The sequence below is a fragment of the Parus major genome, chromosome 28 (assembly GCF_001522545.3).
Source record: "Parus major isolate Abel chromosome 28, Parus_major1.1, whole genome shotgun sequence".
Taxonomy (NCBI): domain Eukaryota; kingdom Metazoa; phylum Chordata; class Aves; order Passeriformes; family Paridae; genus Parus; species Parus major.
In genome coordinates, this window is record NC_031797.1 from 4,149,422 (window position 1) to 4,166,411 (window position 16,990).

Here is a 16,990-nt window from a genome sequence, read left to right on the forward strand (position 1 = left end):
GCTGGACAGACCCTCAGGGACCAGGCCCTGACCCTCTGGGGGCTCAGTTTTCTCCAGGTCCCTGCACAACGCCGCCGCCTCCCGCGTGGTTCACACCCAGCCCCAGGCCGGGGATGAGAAGCTCCCGGAGCCGCTGTGGTCGGAGGAGACGCCCGAGACCCTGCCCGAGGCGCTCCAGGGCACATTCCCGACACCGCCGGACAAAAGCTCCCTCCGGAACGACACGGGGGCATCGGCCCCCGAGGGGCTGAGCCCTGAGGACGGCGACCACGGGGAAGCTGTGGCAGGGGATGGCACCGTGCCACAGCCGGGGCTGCCATCCCTGGCGTGGTCCAAGCCCAGGCACGGCCGGCCCGCGGTGCTGGAGCCGGCGGAAGAGCTTTAGGCAGAGCAGGGAGCACGGGGGTGCTGTGGGGTGCCAGCACCTCATCCCCTACAGGACAAGCCCTCGGGGGACTCCTCCAGGATCTGCCTCCGGATGCTGGCCCTGCTTGGCTTTGCTTGGATTCTGCGAACTGGGAAGAAGAGACCTGTTCCCACTGGCCTTACTGGGAGGGAAGGGGCTGCTCCTGCCCCCCGGCACAGTGGGAGTTGTGGAAGGGACATGGGGTCAGTCAGGATGGAGCTGAAGAAGCAGGAGGGGCCCTGGTCTGGTTGGTTGCTGATGGTGCAACTGGTTGGTTTTGTTCTTGGTTTTGTTTTGGTCTTTGTTTTTGTAATTTTATTTTCATCTCTAAATATAAGATATTTTGGAAAAAATCCACTGGCTGTAGTTTAAGAGGGGGTGATCCATGAGGTTTCAAGGAGCCCTGGGGCAGGGGGACCTCAAGCTGCCAGGAGGAGCCCAGGAGAGTGGGGACACACGGCCATGCCCAACCTGGAGCTTGTGGGGAGTCAGGGCAGCCTCCCACAGCTCCCTGAGTCCAGCTGGGATCCAGTGCCCTTCCATGACCAAGTGACGTGGAATTAGAGTCACCTTCCACTGTCCCAGGCTGCTCCAAGCCCTGTCCAGCCTGGCCTTGGACATTCCAGGGATCCAGAAGCACCCACAGCTGCTCTGGGAATTCCATTCCAGGGCCTCACCACCCTCACAGGGAGCAATTTCCCTGTGCAAGGCCCTCTCCAGGCCCATGGGTGCAGCTGCTCCGCGAGCCACAATTCAAGTGTGTTTAATACTGACATAAAAAAAGGGACAATATTTAAGGGTATAAAAAAAAGTTGGTAGGAAAAGCAGCCCAGGTGAGACAGGGACAGTCCAGGTCAGGTGAGGAGAGGCTCCACCTTCATCTTCTTCACCGGTGTCGGCCCCGTGTCCGGGCTGGGACACTCCAGCTTGAGCCCGTCGCGGCGCTCCAGCGGCGCGTTCCCGGGACACGGCGCTCCCGTGCCGTTGTGCTGGGACAGCGGCTCCTCCTTCAGCCGCCCCTGCAGCTGCTCGGCCTTGGCCAGCTCGGCGCTCTCCACCACCACCGGCCCCGTCCACTCGGGCACCTCCAGCCCCAGGTGCTTCATCAGCTTGGTCATCACCTCGTCCACGTAGCCGTGGATGCGCAGGTCGGCCTGGCGGTCCTGGACAGCGGGGACACGGCTCAGGGGACAGACGGCCCCTCCCAGGGACAGCGGGATGTCCCTGCTGGGCCACTGCCAGTGGGACATGAGGTGACCCCGGGGCTCTGCCGGGGCGTGGGCTGGAGCCTGGGGACAGGGACACGGGTACAGAGCCAGGGACAGAGCGTGACAGGCACGAGGGAGCTCTGGTGACACCCCAGGGACCCCCAGCTCTGGGTATTAAAGACTTTGGACACTTGGGCACCAACATCTGAGCAGGAACCGAGCAGGAACCGAGCAGGAACCGAGCATGCCCTACACAGACTCCGTGTGTGTGGTCATTCCATCGGGCTGTAAACCCTGAGGACACAGCAGGCTCCAGGCTGAGCTTTTACTCTGCTCCTAAGACTTGCTTGGGTAAGGTTGGACAGGGCTTGGAGCAGCCTGGGATAGTGGAAGGTGTCCCTGCCCATGGGACAGGGAGGGGGATGAGCTTTAAGGTCCCTTCCAACCCAGCCCTTGCCACTATTCTAATATTTACCTGCAATCTCTGCGTGTTCAGCAGGAGTTGCAGGTTCAAACCCTCCAACCCAGGACTCCCAGCCTGTTTGCCTGCTAAGAGAGGCCACCTGGGAGGGGACAACGTGCAGGGACAAACTCGGGATGGGCCTGGAACAGGGGACAGGAGGGGAAAGGAGCAGTGTGGAGCTGCAGGACGCTCACTCACGTGTTTGGTTGCTTGGAGGTTGACAATGACCAACTTTCCTCCTCTCTTCTTGGTGATCAGTGGGAGGTTCCCGCTGGGTTTGATCTGCAGAGAGGTCCCCAGGGTGACGGAGAGATCGGCTTTCCTGCAGGGAGGAGGAGAAATCCAGAATCAGGGCATGGATGGGTGGGAAGGGACCGTTCCCCTCCTGTGTCAGGAGGGTGTCAGTACCTGCAGGCTTCATCTGCCAGTGTCAGGTCACGGTCGGGCAGGGAATCTTCCCAATCCAGAATAGTGTCTCGTAACTTCCCTCTGGAAAACACACACAGGGACCATGGTTTTCCCTGGAAAAGGCAGGAGCTGCCTCGGCAGAGGGGACAACGACCAGAGCCTGTCCCACCCTTCTTGTCCCCACACTGTGAAGGGACTGAGAGCACCCAGACAGATCTTCCTGCATCCTGGGCTGCTTCTCCCAAACCCGAGGGGCTGTTGGCTCATCCCCCTGTCCCACATGCCAGGAGGGATCCCTACCTGCAGGCCCGCAGCCCCCGGGCCTTGGTGACGCTGCAGAGGCGCCCCGTGGGCTTGAGCCCCATGCTGCCCACGACGGCGTCGCGCACGTACTGCCTGCAGAGACACAGAGCTGCTCAGGGCCGGGCTCAGGGAGGGGCTGCAGGGCCCCCCACCACAGCCTGGCATGGAAATCCCAGCCCAGCTTCTCCTGGCATGGAAATCCCAGCCCAGCTTCCCCTGGCATGGAAATCCCAGCCCAGCTTCTCCTGGGATGGAAATCCCAGCCCAGCTTCTCCTGGCATGGAAATCCCAGCCCAGCTTCTCCTGGGATGGAAATCCCAGCCCAGCTTCTCCTGGGATGGAAATCCCAGCCCAGCTTCCCCTGGGATGGAAATGAGGGCTCACGTACTTCCCGCATTTCACGCACTCTTCCACAAACATGTTCCCGTGGAGCTCGGCCAACTTGTCCCTGTGGGAGAAAGGCAGAGGTGAGCTGGGAAGGGTGGGGAGCCCTGGGAGAACTCTACCTCCTCCCCAGGAACCTCAAGGGCTTCCCTGCATTCCAGCTCTGCCAAGTGATGGGTTCATCCCCCAGCAGGTACTGAGGGAGGGACAGCAGGTCCTGGCCTTTCAGTTTCAGTGTTTCCATCTGCAGCACTGATTGCAGCTCCTGATCCACTCAAATCTCTCCTGGGAGCATCCAGATCTTTGCTTTTCCAGCACCCAACATTCCTGTCTGTCCCTGTGCTGTTCCAGCCCTCTGACACCTGTTTTTCCTAAAATTCCCCTCAGGCTCAGAGGAAAACACAGCCATGCTCTCCCTGTTTTCCTCAGAGCCCCACGCTGACTGGGAACTTCCTCCAGGCTGTGTGAGACAGGACTGACCTGATTTCCCCCAGTTTGGCCCCAGTTCAGCTTGCTCAAGCACAGGCTTCGTTTGGGATGCAGAGCTGGGCTGAGCTGGAACAGGAGCCAGAGGCTCCAGGCTGTGGAAGCACCATGGAATTCTGTCATCATTCCCTACTGCTCTTCCCATGTTTAGGTTAAACAGACAAACACGGGGCTGGGAGCAGGACCCAGGACCTGGGGTTTGTAATGTCAGGAAATGCCTGGAGGCAGCTCTGGCTGAAGGTGTTTGTGACAGGCACCTTCTCCTGGTGCTCCTCAGCCACATCCTGACTCATGGAGTCACAGAATGGATGGGGTTGGAAAAGGCCTTAAAAGATCAGCCCCCTGCCATGGGCAGGGACACCTCCCATGTCCCAGGCTGCTCCAAGCCCCATTCCACCCCTGGCCCTGCGCAGGACACCACAACAATCCCACCTTGTGCCTGAGAGTGTCGTCCAAGGCCTGGCCCTGTCTCCATCCTTGTTTCCAGGGATGGGCCATCCCATTTTTCTCTGGGAAACCTATGCCAGGGCCTCCTTTCCCTCAGCATAAAACACCAGAGGTAGCAGTGTCACACTAGGCATCTTTCAAGCCTGTCCTCGGCAGGGGGAACGAGATGGGCTTTAAGGTCCCTCCCAACCCAAACCATTCTGGGATTCCATGATTCCATAATCCGTTTTTGCACAAACAGCACCTGGAAGAATTTCCAGAGAGCAACAGCCAAGGCTGATTTCATTCCACGACCCTCTGGATCAGAACCAGAACCTCCCTCCTCTAAAATTCCAGCTGGTTTATCCCCTCCCAGCTTCTACACCCATCAGACAGTATCAGACAGGGCAGAGATTCCTTGGGAATCAAACCCTCTGTGTGGGGCTGGGAAAGTACCGTGGGAATCCTGACCGCACGTGCAGGCCGTCCACGTTCTGGCTGACCAGGAATTTCAGGATTCCCACTCTCTGCAGCCCCAGCAGCGCCATGTGAGTCTTGGAGGGCCTGGCGTTCTCAAAGGTGGTGTCGAATTTTGGGGAGAGCCCTTTCTCTTCCATAGTCCAGACACCATTGGGACCTCTGGAAAGAGCAGGAAGGGAGAGCTCAGGCTCCAGGTGCCCCATCCATGGGAGCAGAGCTCATGGATCAGCAGGGCTCTGCGGCAAACACAGCACAGGTGGGGATTCTGTGGGAACAGCCGAGGATCCGGGATGGACAGCAGGGATGGGGCAGGTCTGGGTTAAATCAGAGCTTTGCACAAAGGAAGATGGACACGGAGGAGGTGCCACCCTGCCAGCCCTGGGACTCACCTGAAGTCAGGGATCCCCGAGGCCGTGCTGATCCCTGCTCCTGTGTGAAACACCACATTGGAGGAGCTCCGGATCAGGTCTGCCAGCTCCTGCACCTTCCGCTCCAGCTCCTCCGGAGGGTCGAAAATCTGGGAAAAGACAAAAACCAGTGAGGGATGGAGAGATGTGGGAATGGATTATATAGGGAATTAATCCTTCCCTGTGAGGGTGGGGAGGCCCTGGAATTCCCAGAGCAGCTGTGGCTGCCCCTGGATCCCTGGAATGCCCAAGGCCAGGCTGGACAGAGCTTGGAGCAGCCTGGGACAGTGGAAGGTGTCCCTGCCATGGCAGGGTGAGACTGGATGATCCCTCAGGTCCCTTCAACCCAAACCATTCTGGGATTCCATGATTCTAGAGCCCCAGTAGGCCACAATTCTTCCTTTTTCATGAAGGATTTTGCATTCTTTAATGACCAAAACATTTAATGGGAGAGACTCCTCGTTGTCTGCGTCTCCACGCAGGAACAGGGCTGGGAACAGCCAACACCAACAGGGAGTTTGTTGCTCTGACAGGCAGCTGGCCCAGGCTGGGCTCCAGGAGTGACCCGGGGCCACCCCACGTGTGCTCAGCTCCAGCTGTCACCAGCAGTGCCACCGGCTCTGGGGACAGGGCAGGGCCGAGGGACAGCGAGGGACGTGGGAACCGTGGAGATGGGGACACGAGCCGCTGGTTTGGGCACGAGATTTAATTCCTGAGCTGCTTCTCCAGCCCATTCTCCTGGGGACAGGGACAAGGACAGGACCCTGTGTGTCCCCTCACCATCCCCTTGGATCAGGCCAGGCTCCTGAGTGTCCCTGTCGCTGTCCTCAAAGCCCGTTTTAAACTTCACAGGAACTGCTGGGGCTCAGGGGAGCACGGACGGAGCCAAGGGGGGAGAAGGAGAGAGCTGGGGTCATGGAAAGGGCCATGGAGGGGGCACAAGGAGGGAGCTGGAGGTGCTGGGGAGGACACGAGGGGGACGAGGGAGCCATGGGGTGTCTGGGGACAGACACCCGGGGAAGGGGGACAAGGAGGGAGCCGCGGGCTGTGCTGGGGACACACAAAGGGCTCGGTCCCTCCGCGGTGCGGGGCGCAGGCCGCGGTTGCCATGGGAACGCGCCAGGCCGCGGCAGGGCCCGCGGGAGGCCCGGGCGGGCCGAGGCTCCCCGGGGCGGGCGGGGGTTCCCCCGGCGGTGCCGCGCTCACCTCGGGGAGGCCGCACTTGCCCTTGTCCGAGTACGGGGACAGCCCGGCCGCGTAATTCACCGCCATCGGCGCGGCCGCGGCGCGGCCGGAAGAGCCGGGCGGGGCCGGGGCCGCGGGACACGCCCCGGGGCCGCCGCCGCCATCTTGGAGCCGGGCAAGGCGGGGCTGCCCTCAGCTCGTCCCGGCACCGCCCCGGCACCGGCCGGGAACGGCACTGCCCTGAGTGTGCTGCGAGTGTGTCCGGTACTGCACGGACACTGCCCTGAGTGTGCTGCGAGTGTGTCCGGACAGGGCACGGACACTGCCCTGAGTGTGCTGCGAGTGTGTCCGGTACTGCACGGACACTGCCCTGAGTGTGCCCAAAGCCTGCCCGGACACTGCCCTGAGTGTGCTGCGAGTGTGTCCGGACAGGGCACGGACACTGCCCTGAGTGTGCCCCTAACACTGCCCGGACACTGCCCTTACACTGCCCTGAGTGTGCCCCTTACACTGCCCTGAGTGTGCCCCGACATTGCCCCTACACTGCACGAACACTGTCCTGAGTGTGCCCAAAGTTTGCCCGGACGCTGCCCTGAGTGTGCCCCTAACACTGCCCTGAGTGTGCTGCGAGTGTGCCCGGCACTGCATGGACACTGCCCTGAGTGTGTCCGGACAGGGCACGGACACTGCCCTGAGTGTGCCCCTAACACTGCCCTGAGTGTGCCCCGACACTGCCCGAACACTGCCCCGAGCGTGCCCAAAGCCTGCTCTACACTGCCCTACACTGCCGTGACACTGCCCTGAGTGTGCCCGGACACTGTCCCGACACTATCCCGACACCGCCGTCCCCCTGTCCCGACACTATCCCGACACTATCCCGACACCGCCGTCCCCCTGTCCCGACACTATCCCGACACCGCCGTCCCCCTGTCCCGACACTATCCCGACACCGCCGTCCCCCTGTCCCGACACTATCCCGACACTGCCGCACCTGCACTGAGCCCCCGGCCCGGGAGGACACGGGGATGGGTTAGGGGTGCTGGCAAATCCAGGGAAGGACAGGGAAGGACAGGGGTGCCAGGGAGGGGCAGGGCACACTGACAAGAACAGGAGGCGCTGGCAAAACCAGGGGCTGCCAGGGCGGGGTGTCAGGTCAGGAGAGGAGCCGCCACCGAGGGTGAGGAGTGTTTGGGATGGGCGAGAGGTGCCAACCCTCCCCAGGCACCCCCAGCCCCCCCGGGCCGTGTCCCCTGTCCCCGGGCATGGCAGGTGCCCGCAGATCCCTCCCCAAACACGGCTCGGCCCGGCCCCCCCGGCTGCCCGGGGCTGAAACCGCAGCCGCGGCCGTAACACAATCCCCGGCTCCGGTTCCCGGCTCCGGGAGCGCCAGGACGGGCTGGGAGCCGCGGGATCGGGGGCGCTGAGCTGTCCCCAGGCAGGGACAGACCCTCGAGAGTGGCCATCCCCCCCGAGCAGGTGCCGCAGGGCTGAGGCTGAGCCACCATGAAGAGCCTGAAGGCCAGGTTCAAGAAGGCAGATGTGAGTGCCATCCCTGGGGACATAGGGACACGGGGACCTGCTCTAGGATGTCCATGGGGACACGGGGACCTGCCCTGCGGCGTTCACTGGGACATGAGGACCTGGGGATTTCCCCCAGGATGCCCCCAGAGTCACAGCGACACGGGGACTTGCCCTGGGACACGTGGTGGTCACTCACAACGGGGACAGCAGCCCCACAGAGGTTGGCACTGCCACCCTGGCCGGTGGGATGGAGCCCCCAGTGCACCCCCAGTGCTCCCAGAGCCATCGCTGGGAGTGGGGCACAGCAAAGGGGAAGGAAGCGTGTCCCAGGTCCCCTCCCTGTCCCCCTCCTGGGGACAAGTGCCGCTTTGCCAGCTGCCACAGCCCGTGGAAGCAGCCTGTCGATGCTCCTCAATTATTCAGCAGCAGCCTGGCACGGGGCCGCAGAGGGCAGAGGGGCACAGCGCTGTCCCCAGTGCACTGGGAGGGACACAGCTGGGGACACGGGGACACAGCTTGAAGCTCCTCACCTGGTGTCTGGGGGACGGGGTGCCTCGGTTTCCCCACACTGCCCTGGACACGTCCCTGAGGGGCTCCCGATGTCCTGCTGCCAGCGGGACTGCCCGGACAGCGCCTGGGAACCCTCTGCGTTTTGGGGTTCCTCCCTAGGGGTGTTTGGGGGGGCCCGTGAGGTGCAGGCGGGGGGGATCTACCCCTCCCTTGGCCCCAGGGCAGGCCGGGGGGTGCCAGGGCCCACTCCTCGGGAGCCAGGAAGATGCTCAGCCCTGTTTTGGGGGTGCTTTTGAGGTGGGACAGCTGCCCTCCCGCAACCTCTCCCACTTTTCCTGGGCCCAGTCTGGGTGCCGGTCCCTGCCTGGGAGCCGCTCCCCGCTCCGTGGCGGGATGCAGGGATGCGCGGAGCGGGGGATGCTGAGGAGGGAGGGAAGGAGGGAGGGCCGGGGGTGGAGGAGGCGGGTCCGGCTCCCACTGCCGCAGCCCCGGCCCCCGCCCGGGCGGCGATGCCGGAGCGCTTCGGGCTCGGGGGTGCCCGTGCCGGCCGGGGCGGGGGGCGGGGGGCGCATGGCGTCCTCCCGCCGCCTCCTGCTCAGCACCATGAAGCAGATCTGCCTTTGTGCCGCCGCCTCCTTCGCGGTACGTCCCGGCTCCCCTCCCGGCTCCCCTCCGGCCGCGCCCCCCCCGCCCCACCCGCAGCCGCCATCCCCATCCCCATCGCGGGGCTCCCCCGTGTCCTCCCCATCCTGCTTTGTCCTTGCCTGACAAGGGGGTGGGGGGAGCGGGCACCACCCTCCCAGTTTGCCCAGGAGCCCTGGGAGACTGGTTTGTTCCCTGTCCCTGGTCTCGCCGGGCTGGAGGGGCTCGGGGGGCACCCGGCGGGCACAGGCGGGTTTGGGACAGGTGCCAGAGGCTCCCGAAAGGTGACATCCATTTCCTGCCGCCGCGACCGCAGCCAGCGCCGCTTTGTCGTCACCGGCTGCGGGGTGAAGCCAGGACTTGCAGTCCTTGTCCTGGTCCTGTCCTGCTCCGGGTCGCTCCTTTGGGACACGGATTGGGGGGGCACCGGGAGAGCAAATCCCCATCTGGGGTTTTGGGGGGGACAGAGCTGTGCCCCGTTGTCCCGGGAGGCTGGAGCATCCCTGGGGATCTGCTCTGTGCTCGCCCCGGTTTGATCCCTTCCTCCTCCGGGAGGAAAGCAGGGCTGGGAATGGGATCAGCAGGGAGAATGGGCAGGGCTGGGGCTCCCAAGGGTGCTGGCTGGGTTCAGTACTGGGATTTTGGGGTGGCTGGGGCAAACCCCAGGGCAGTTGAGCTCACTGCCAAATCCCAGCCTGGCACAGCTAAACTAGGCTGTGTCTAAATCTGCTCTGTAAGCTGCAAACTGGGGGGCTGCAGGGGATTTTCATCCCAATCCCAGCTGAACTCTGTGGCTGGGGGTGAACTCCCAGGAGAGGGGCACAGACACGGCCACCCCCAGGGACAGGGCTGGATGGAGCACAGCAGGGATGGGGACAAGGACAGGCAGCCCAGCCCAGCCCTGCCCGCCCTGGGGACAGCACTGTCACAGCTGACACTGTCACAGCCTCCTCTGGGCTCCGTTGCAGAGCCAGGACTGGACCAAGAACGACGAGAAGCTGCTGCAGGCCGTGGACTACAACGATGCCGGGCGGGTCACGTCACTCCTGCTCCGCAAGGGCCTGGTGCCCACCAAGCTGGACTCGGAGGGCAAATCAGCGTGAGTGCCAGCCCTGCCCTGGGGACACGGCTGGGGACAGGGGACACGAGTCCCACAGCCCCTGGTCTCACTGCAGGTTCCACCTGGCTGCCACGCGGGGCAACGTGGACTGCCTGGAAGCGATGCTGGCCCACGGTGTGGATGCCATGACCAAGGACAGCTCGGGTGAGGGCACGGCCACCACGTGCCCCTGCCTAATGCCATGGGTCACACGGGGCCACTGGTTGTCCCCAGGTGTTGAGGCTGAGGGAACAGAGGTGATGGCCACACCTGGGGGGCTGTAAATTGTCCCAGTTTCCTAAAGGAGTTCAAGCAGTGCCTGATGAGCTGCTGGGGTTGTCCCCTTCCTGCTCAGCCCCATTCCAGCAGATCCTGCTGTGCCCGTCTCTCTGTCTGTCCCCAAGCTGTCCCCTCTGGCACAGCCCTGCTGGCCGTGCTCTGACCTGTTTGTCCCTTCCCAGGTTACACTGCCCTGCACTTGGCCTCCAAGCACGGCCACCCTCAGTGTGTCAGCAAACTGCTGCAGGTACAGGGAGAGGGAGGAGGGACAGAGGGATGGAGGGAGGTGCTGTGCCAGCGCGGTGTCCTCCCTGTCCTTGAACCCCCTTCCCTCACCCTCGGCATGCTGGTTCCCAGCTCCGTGTGCTGCTGCCCGGCACCAGGGAGCCACAGGGGGTCTGTCCCTTGTCCTTCACCACAGCGTGGAGCCAGAGGGGGTTTGTCTGTCTGTCCCCCTCTTTCACCACACCACGGAGTGTGTCAGTCCCCTGCCCTTCACTGTGCCAGAGCCACTCGAGCAGTCTGTCCCTCTGTCCCCCTCCTCCCGTGACCCAGGCTCTCCCCCCAGGCCTCCTGCCCCGTGGATGTGGCCGATGGCAGCGGCAGGACCGCGCTGCACCTGGCGGGTGAGTGGGGACAGTGCCAGCCCTGTCCCGCTCATGTCCCCGCGGGGGCAGCGCTCAGCCTCTGTCCTTGTCCGCAGCTGCCAGCGGCTGCATCTCCTGCTCCGAGATCCTCTGTGACTTCAAGGCTCCCTTGAACAGCAAGGACAAGGTGCGGTCCCTCTGCTCCCGGTCCTGCTGTGCCAGGCTGCGGCCATCCCGAAACGCAGCACAGCTTGGGGTGGACCGTGGAAATCGGGGTGACATCGGGAGCAGGGTGCCCGTGGGGGGATCTGAGCCTCCCTGCTCATCCTCCCCCGTGCCGTGCCCAGGACGGCTCCACGCCGCTGATCCTGGCTGCCAAGATGAGCCACTCGGAGCTGTGCCGGTACCTCCTGCACCGCGGGGCCGCCGTCAACTGCCGGGACCTGCAGGGCAGGTGGGGCTGCAGCGCTGCGGGCCGGGAGCGGCCGCGGGGATTGTCCCTCACCCGCGCTCTCCCCGTGCCCAGGACAGCCCTGATGCTGGCCTGCGAGAGCGGCAGCGTGGACACCGTGGAGGTGCTGGTCAGCGCCGGCGCCCGCGTGGCCGTGGTGGATGCCACCGGCCACGACGCCGCTCACTACGGGCTAGCCACGGGCAACGCTCTCATCCAGCACCTCCTGCAGGAGGCGGCCCAGCGCCGCTCCTGGGCCAGCGGTGAGGCTGCCGGGGCACCCCGCGCTCCCTGACACCGTCACTGGGGGATGTCACCGGCAGGGAAGGGCTGGCAGGGGCCGGGGGCACGTGTCCCCTTTTTCTGGATGTTTGGAGCCGCCTTTGCCTGTGCTGTCCCCAGCCCAAGTGCCCTGCACTCACCTGAGCTCCTAAATCTCCTCCATTTCTCTTCCCTGCCGCTCTGTCCCACAGAAGAGGAGTCGACTGAGCAGACATCGCAGGTGAGGGGCTGGTGTCCATCCCTGAGGGTCCCCTGGCTCAGGAAGGAGGGAGGGCACTGTGAGTGTCACCTCTCCTCTGCCTTGGGGTGCCCACAGACGTCTTCGCCCAGCCAGTCGTCCGTCAGGGAGAAGAACAGCACCCCGAGGAAGAGGAAGGCCCCTCTGCCTCCCCTGGGCACCTCCAGCCAGGTGAGAAATGGATCCCCAGGTCCTCACCTGGCCTGGCAGGTGCAGAGCAGCCCAAACCACTCCTCAGTGAGAGGTCCCTCATTGGGGGTCTGTGCCAAAAAGCCCCCTCAGGCACGCTGCGGGATTTCTGGGGTTTCTCGTGCCAGGAGTTGGACTCAGTGCTTTCCGTGACTCCCTGCAGGAGGACCGGGATGCCTACGAGGAGATCGTGCGGCTGCGGCAGGAGAGGGCCCAGTTCCTGCAGAAGATCCGGGGCTTGGAGCAGCAGGAGAAGCAGAGACGGGAGGTACCGGCAGCGGGGTCCTGGGGAGATGCTCCCGTGTCCACCGGGAGCAGAGGGGACGGGGAGATGGGGACACCACTCATCCCTCCCTGTTTTCTCCCTGGGTCCTGCCAGCGGGCAGAGCTGGATGAGAGCTCCCTGCGCTCCATGGAGAAGCAGGTGAGGCCAGGGAAGAGCTTGGAGGTGACCTCAGCTCTCCGAGGGGTCCTGGTGCTGGGAATGCCACCAGGACTCTGCCAGGAGCCAAGGGGACCCTATTTCTGTGTCCTGCCCTGCAGATCCGGGAGCTGGAGGAGCAGCTGGTGGCACGGGATGGGGAGAAGGACAAGCTGGGCAAGGAGGTGGAGGCTCTGCGGAGCCGCCTGTCCTCGATGGAGGTGGGTGTGGGCAGGACACAGCTGGCAGTGCCCAGGGCTGGGGACAGGGGGGTCACCTCCACCCTGCACCCCCAGAATGAGAAGGAGAACACGAGCTATGACATCGAGACGCTGCAGGACGAGGAGGGGGTCCCACTCGAGTTCCCAGGTAGGTCTTGCCGGCCTCCCAAGGACACCTCGGGGAGGTGGCACTGGGCAGTGGGGGCACAGTGGGCACTGCCCCAGGTCCCTGTGCCCTGCAGGAGCGGAGATGCTGCTCTCCAAGAAGACACTGAGCCCCTCGGCCGAGGAGCTGCTGGCCACACTCCAGGGGCAGGTGCAGTCCCTGACCGTGCAGAACAAGGAGCTGAGGGAGAAAATCCAGGCACGTCCCCCTCTGTTCATCCGTCTGTCCCTCTGTTCCTTGTCCCCTGGCCCACAGTGGCCTCACGGTCTGTCAGCAGGTGCTGGAGAACTACGAGCGGGACGAGAGCAGCCCCGCTGCCCCGGGGGACGTGGTGCCCGCCAGTCTGTACCAGGCCCTGCAGCGGGAGCTGGAGCGGCTGCGGGCGCAGGGCAGGGAGGCCACGGCGCGGGCCGGAGGGGTCGGGCAGCACGGGGCCTCGGAGCCCATCCCGGAGGGAACCGGGGGGCTACGCCCTGCTGAGGAGGCAGCCTGGGCTTGGGGAGAGTGCAAGGTGGCCCTGAGAGAGCTGGGGGTGCAGACATCCTCCTCCTCCTCACCCTCTGGTGAGCGGGAGCTGGGCGCGGAGCTGGCAGAGGCGCGGGCGGCCCTGAAGCGGGCACAAACCGAGCTGGAGGAGCGGGAGCGGCGGCTGAAGGAGCTGCAGGCCCGGCTGGAGGCCGCAGCCTCGCCGGGAGCCTCCGTGGAGGAGGCGTCACGGGAGAAGGAAGCACTGCTGGAGCGCTGCAGGCGCGCTGAGGCCGAGGCCGAGGCTCTGCGGCGGGAGCTGGCGGCGAGGCCACGGGATGCGCCGGGAGCGGCGGAGGCCGAGGCACGGCTGGCGGAGCTCCGGGCCGCGCTGGCGCGCAGGGAGGCCGAGCTGGGCGCGCTGCGGGAGCGGCTGCGGGAGCACGAGGAGGAGGCCCCGGCGTGGCTGCAGCGGGCGCAGGCCGAGGGCTGGGTGCCCCGAGACGAGCACGCCCGCGCCACGGCCACGCTGCAGGAGCAGGCGCGGGCCCTGCGGGAGCGCCTGGCGCAGCTGGAGGCCACGGCCAACGCCAAAGCCCGCGAGGCCTCGAAGCTGCAGGCAGAGCTGGCGGTGGCCGTGCCGCGGGCCCAGCACGAGGCGGCCGAGGCCGGGCTGCGGGCGGAGGCGGCGGCGCTGGCGCAGCGGCTGCAGGAGCTGGAGCGGCGGCACGAGAAGACGTGCGAGGAGGTGTTCCGTGTGCAGCGGCAGGCGCTGTTCATGAAGAGCGAGCGGCAGGCGGCGGAGGACAGGCTGGGCGCCGTGCAGAAGCAGCTGGAGCAGGCCCAGGACGAGGCGCGGCGGCTGCGGGAGCTGCATGGCCACGCTGAAGATGCGGCACGGCTGGTCAGGGACAGGGACAGGAAGGTAGGGGACAGAGAACTGTGAGGGGCTGCTCGGCCACACATGTGGAGTCACTGAATTTGGGCTGGAAGGGACCTTAAAGCTTATCCACCCCCTGCCATGGCAGGGACACCTTCCACTGTCCCAGGGTGCTCCAAACCCCGTCCAGCCTGGCCTTGGACAATTCCAGGGATCCGGGGGCAGCCACAGCTGCTCTGGGTAACCTGTAACCCCTATGCCCTGTGCAGATCACGGAGCTCTCCAAGGAGGTTTTCAGGCTGAAGGAAGCCCTGAACGCCCTCCCCGAGTCAGGGGGGCCTCCACAATCCCCACCCAACACGGCCGCGCTCCAGGCCCAGATCCGGGCGCTGGAGGAGAAGCTGGAGGTGGGTCACCTGCTGGGTTCGGGGCTCCCCCGAGCACCCAGCCCTGTGGCCAAACCCCCTCCCTGTGCTGCAGGAGACAGAGACGAGGCACAGCAAGGTGGTGACGCTGTACCGGAGCCACCTGCTCTATGCCGTACAGGTGAGCTGGGGACAGGACTGGCACAGAGGCTGGGACAGGTGCCAGCCCGGGGACACGCATGGAGCTGTCCCCACTCCATGTGCCCACCAATGTCTCCTCCACCCCAGGGCCACATGGACGAAGACGTGCAGAGACTCTTGTGCCAGATCCTGAGGATGCAGCGGCTGCAGGAGCAGGGCAGATGAGCCCCTGCCAGCACGGGTGGCAGGGGAAGTGGGGGGACAGGTCTGTCACAGCACCCTGTGTATCCCTTTGCTTGTCCAGGCACCCAGTCCACCCCCAGCACAGCAGCAATAAAGTTATTTATAATCACACGAAAGCGGAGGCTCCTCTCTGGCGGGGCTGTGGTGGGGACGGTGGGCTGTGGAGCCCCGAGGGGGGTTCCAGGCCTCACATCGGAGCCCCGAGGGGGGTTCCAGGCCTCACACCGGAGCCCCGGGGAGTTCCAGGCCTCACACCGGAGCCCCGGGCCCGTTACAGACATCCTCCCCCCCCCGCGGTGCCCTCTGGTGGTCAAGCCCGTCGCTGCTTTCCCGCGCTCTGGCAGGGGGCGCTGCGCACATGCGCAGTGGGGCCCGAGGCGGTGGCGCCCCCGGCTGGTCCCGGCGCTTCCCGCCGCTCGCAGCCCCTGTGCGCGGGGCCGGTAGAACCCGGGGCGCAGTCCCTGAGGGCTGGGGCGATGGCGGGAAACGGGGGCAGATATGGAGGGGGAAAAGAACCTTAAAGATTGTCTTGGGCCACCCCTGCCCTGGGCAGGGACACCTCCCACTGTCCCAGGCTGCTCCAAGCCCCGTCCATCCTGGCCTTGGACAATTCCAGGGATCCAGGGGCAGCCACAGCTTCTCTAGCCACTCTGTGCCAGGGCCTGCCCACCCTCACACGTAGGAATTCCTTCCCAATATCCCGTCTCTGGGATTTGATGGAGACCTAGGCAGAGATCCGCCACTTTCCGGAGAGCACCGAGCCCTTCACCAAGCTTTGCCAGGATTTGTCCCCTCTCGACTTTCTTCCCTGAGCTCTCCTGGGCTCTGGAAACACTTTGTGTCCTCACAGATTGCTTTAGAAAAAGGGCTCCCTCATCCCATCCTGTGAAGTTCCACCTCGCTCCAGCTGAGGGCACGATTGGGATCGTGTGGAGCCGAGGTTTTTTCCAGGAAGACAGACAGCCTGTTGGACAAGATCCCAGATTTCCATCTCGGGTATCCGAGACAGAGCAGCCTCACACCCGACCAGTGTCCGTTCCCACCAGGAATGAGAGCAGGGAAGAACCTGGTTCTTATAAAATGAGAAAATAAATAGGAGTCACCAGGTCAGGGATGGGACCGCAGTTATCTGCGGGATGAGCAGCCAGCAGTTGGAGGCTCCAAAGGATTTCCAGCCCCAGGAATACACTCCCACCAGCAGGAGTTAATGGGATGTCAGTCCACGGGAGAGCTTCCTTCCATGGGACATGTGGGATGGAGGCAGTGATCCCTGCAGGCTTCCAGCTCCTCCTGTGTCTGCCTTACAGCTGTGTAACCTTCCAAACACACAGCAAAGGGAAAATCCCTGGGAAAGTGGCGGCTGCCTTCGGCCACACGCTGACAGTCGGCTCTGGTGTGTCCATTCCATGATCCCAAACCGGCCGGGCAGCACACCTGGGCTGTCCTGGGGTGCTCCTGTAACCCAAACAGCCTGGGGGGTGCCTGGAGTGAAATGGGGGGTCTGCGATCGGCCCTTTGGAGCAGCTGCTGGCTCGGGAATGCGGCTTTACAAGACAAAAATGGATTTTCATGAGGGGACAAATTCCCCCTCCTGGTTGTCTCGGCAGTTTGTGGATTTTGCTGTGTGAGCAAGAAAAAACAATAAATTATACTGCTTATTTCAGGGAGGCAGAATTGCTTAACACTTAAAACCAGGACCAATTATTTTTTCTTCCTGGCTCCATTTCATCACGTCTGACCTTAGGAAGGACGTCAGCTCTCCTGCAAAATTCCTATATTTTAGGGTGACAATAATCACTAATCCATCCCAGAGAGTGGGACTGGTTAATATATCAAAAAGGTCTTTAAGCTTTTTGTTGGTTCAGATTTTCCTAAAGCCGCTGCTGCACCAACAGGTTTGCACTGTAAAATCAGTTTAAAGCAGCAGAAATTCTGCATTCTTTCTAAAACATGATGGCAGGTTCCTGAGGGCTTTTCCAGGATGGTTCCTGTGTCATTTGTGTTTGTTTTGTCATTTTGATTTTGGGTTCTGATTCAAAAATGGCCTTGGCAGGACAGGTTTAGTTGGTGCCTGGCAGCTCTCAGATCTCACAGATGTTTCTTCAGCGTTTATGTTCAGATTCTGGAGGTGTCT

At 63.7% G+C, this 16,990-nt stretch overlaps 3 protein-coding genes across 10 annotated transcripts in view; 2 read left to right on the forward strand and 1 right to left on the reverse strand.

Annotated features, from left to right (window-relative positions):
* The window catches only part of CREB3L3 (cAMP responsive element binding protein 3 like 3), a 5,272-nt gene extending 4,463 nt beyond the window's left edge, over positions 1–809 (forward strand). For 2 of the 3 annotated variants that reach the window (XM_033520135.1, XM_015651656.3), the window contains exon 10: positions 48–809. In XM_033520135.1, coding sequence (XP_033376026.1) covers positions 48–385 — 338 coding nt within the window. In that variant the 3' untranslated portion in view covers positions 386–809. The remainder of the gene's footprint in view (positions 1–47) is intronic. The other variant, XM_033520136.1, reaches the window with a different exon arrangement.
* Positions 810–1,153: 344 nt separating this feature from the next.
* Positions 1,154–6,280, reverse strand: SIRT6 (sirtuin 6). Of its 5 annotated transcripts, none has more exons than XM_033520139.1 (9): positions 6,178–6,280; positions 4,954–5,081; positions 4,556–4,723; positions 3,177–3,236; positions 2,786–2,881; positions 2,486–2,566; positions 2,276–2,399; positions 2,090–2,177; positions 1,154–1,569 (listed from the first exon to the last, which is right to left on the reverse strand). In XM_033520139.1, exons 1-9 carry the CDS (start codon positions 6,241–6,243, stop codon positions 1,160–1,162), a joined length of 1,221 nt encoding a protein of 406 aa, XP_033376030.1. In that variant the 5' UTR covers positions 6,244–6,280; the 3' UTR covers positions 1,154–1,159. The 5 variants fall into 5 exon arrangements, with proteins under 5 accessions (XP_033376030.1, XP_015507146.1, XP_033376032.1 ...); XM_015651660.3 differs by having other exon boundaries at positions 4,541–4,723; XM_033520141.1 differs by lacking the exon at positions 2,786–2,881.
* Positions 6,281–7,568: 1,288 nt separating this feature from the next.
* On the forward strand, positions 7,569–14,972 carry ANKRD24 (ankyrin repeat domain 24). 2 transcript variants are annotated; one of them, XM_033520130.1, is made up of 19 exons: positions 7,569–7,695; positions 9,798–9,928; positions 10,005–10,093; positions 10,390–10,454; positions 10,776–10,833; positions 10,911–10,981; positions 11,142–11,248; positions 11,321–11,508; positions 11,719–11,747; positions 11,844–11,936; positions 12,118–12,222; positions 12,334–12,378; positions 12,498–12,596; positions 12,672–12,744; positions 12,839–12,960; positions 13,040–14,152; positions 14,377–14,514; positions 14,588–14,653; positions 14,761–14,972. In XM_033520130.1, the coding sequence occupies exons 1-19, from the start codon at positions 7,660–7,662 to the stop codon at positions 14,836–14,838; spliced, it is 2,706 nt and encodes a 901-aa protein (XP_033376021.1). In that variant the 5' UTR covers positions 7,569–7,659; the 3' UTR covers positions 14,839–14,972. The 2 variants fall into 2 exon arrangements, with proteins under 2 accessions (XP_033376021.1, XP_015507095.1); XM_015651609.2 differs by lacking the exon at positions 7,569–7,695 and adding an exon at positions 8,691–8,829.
* Positions 14,973–16,990: the final 2,018 nt, after the last annotated feature.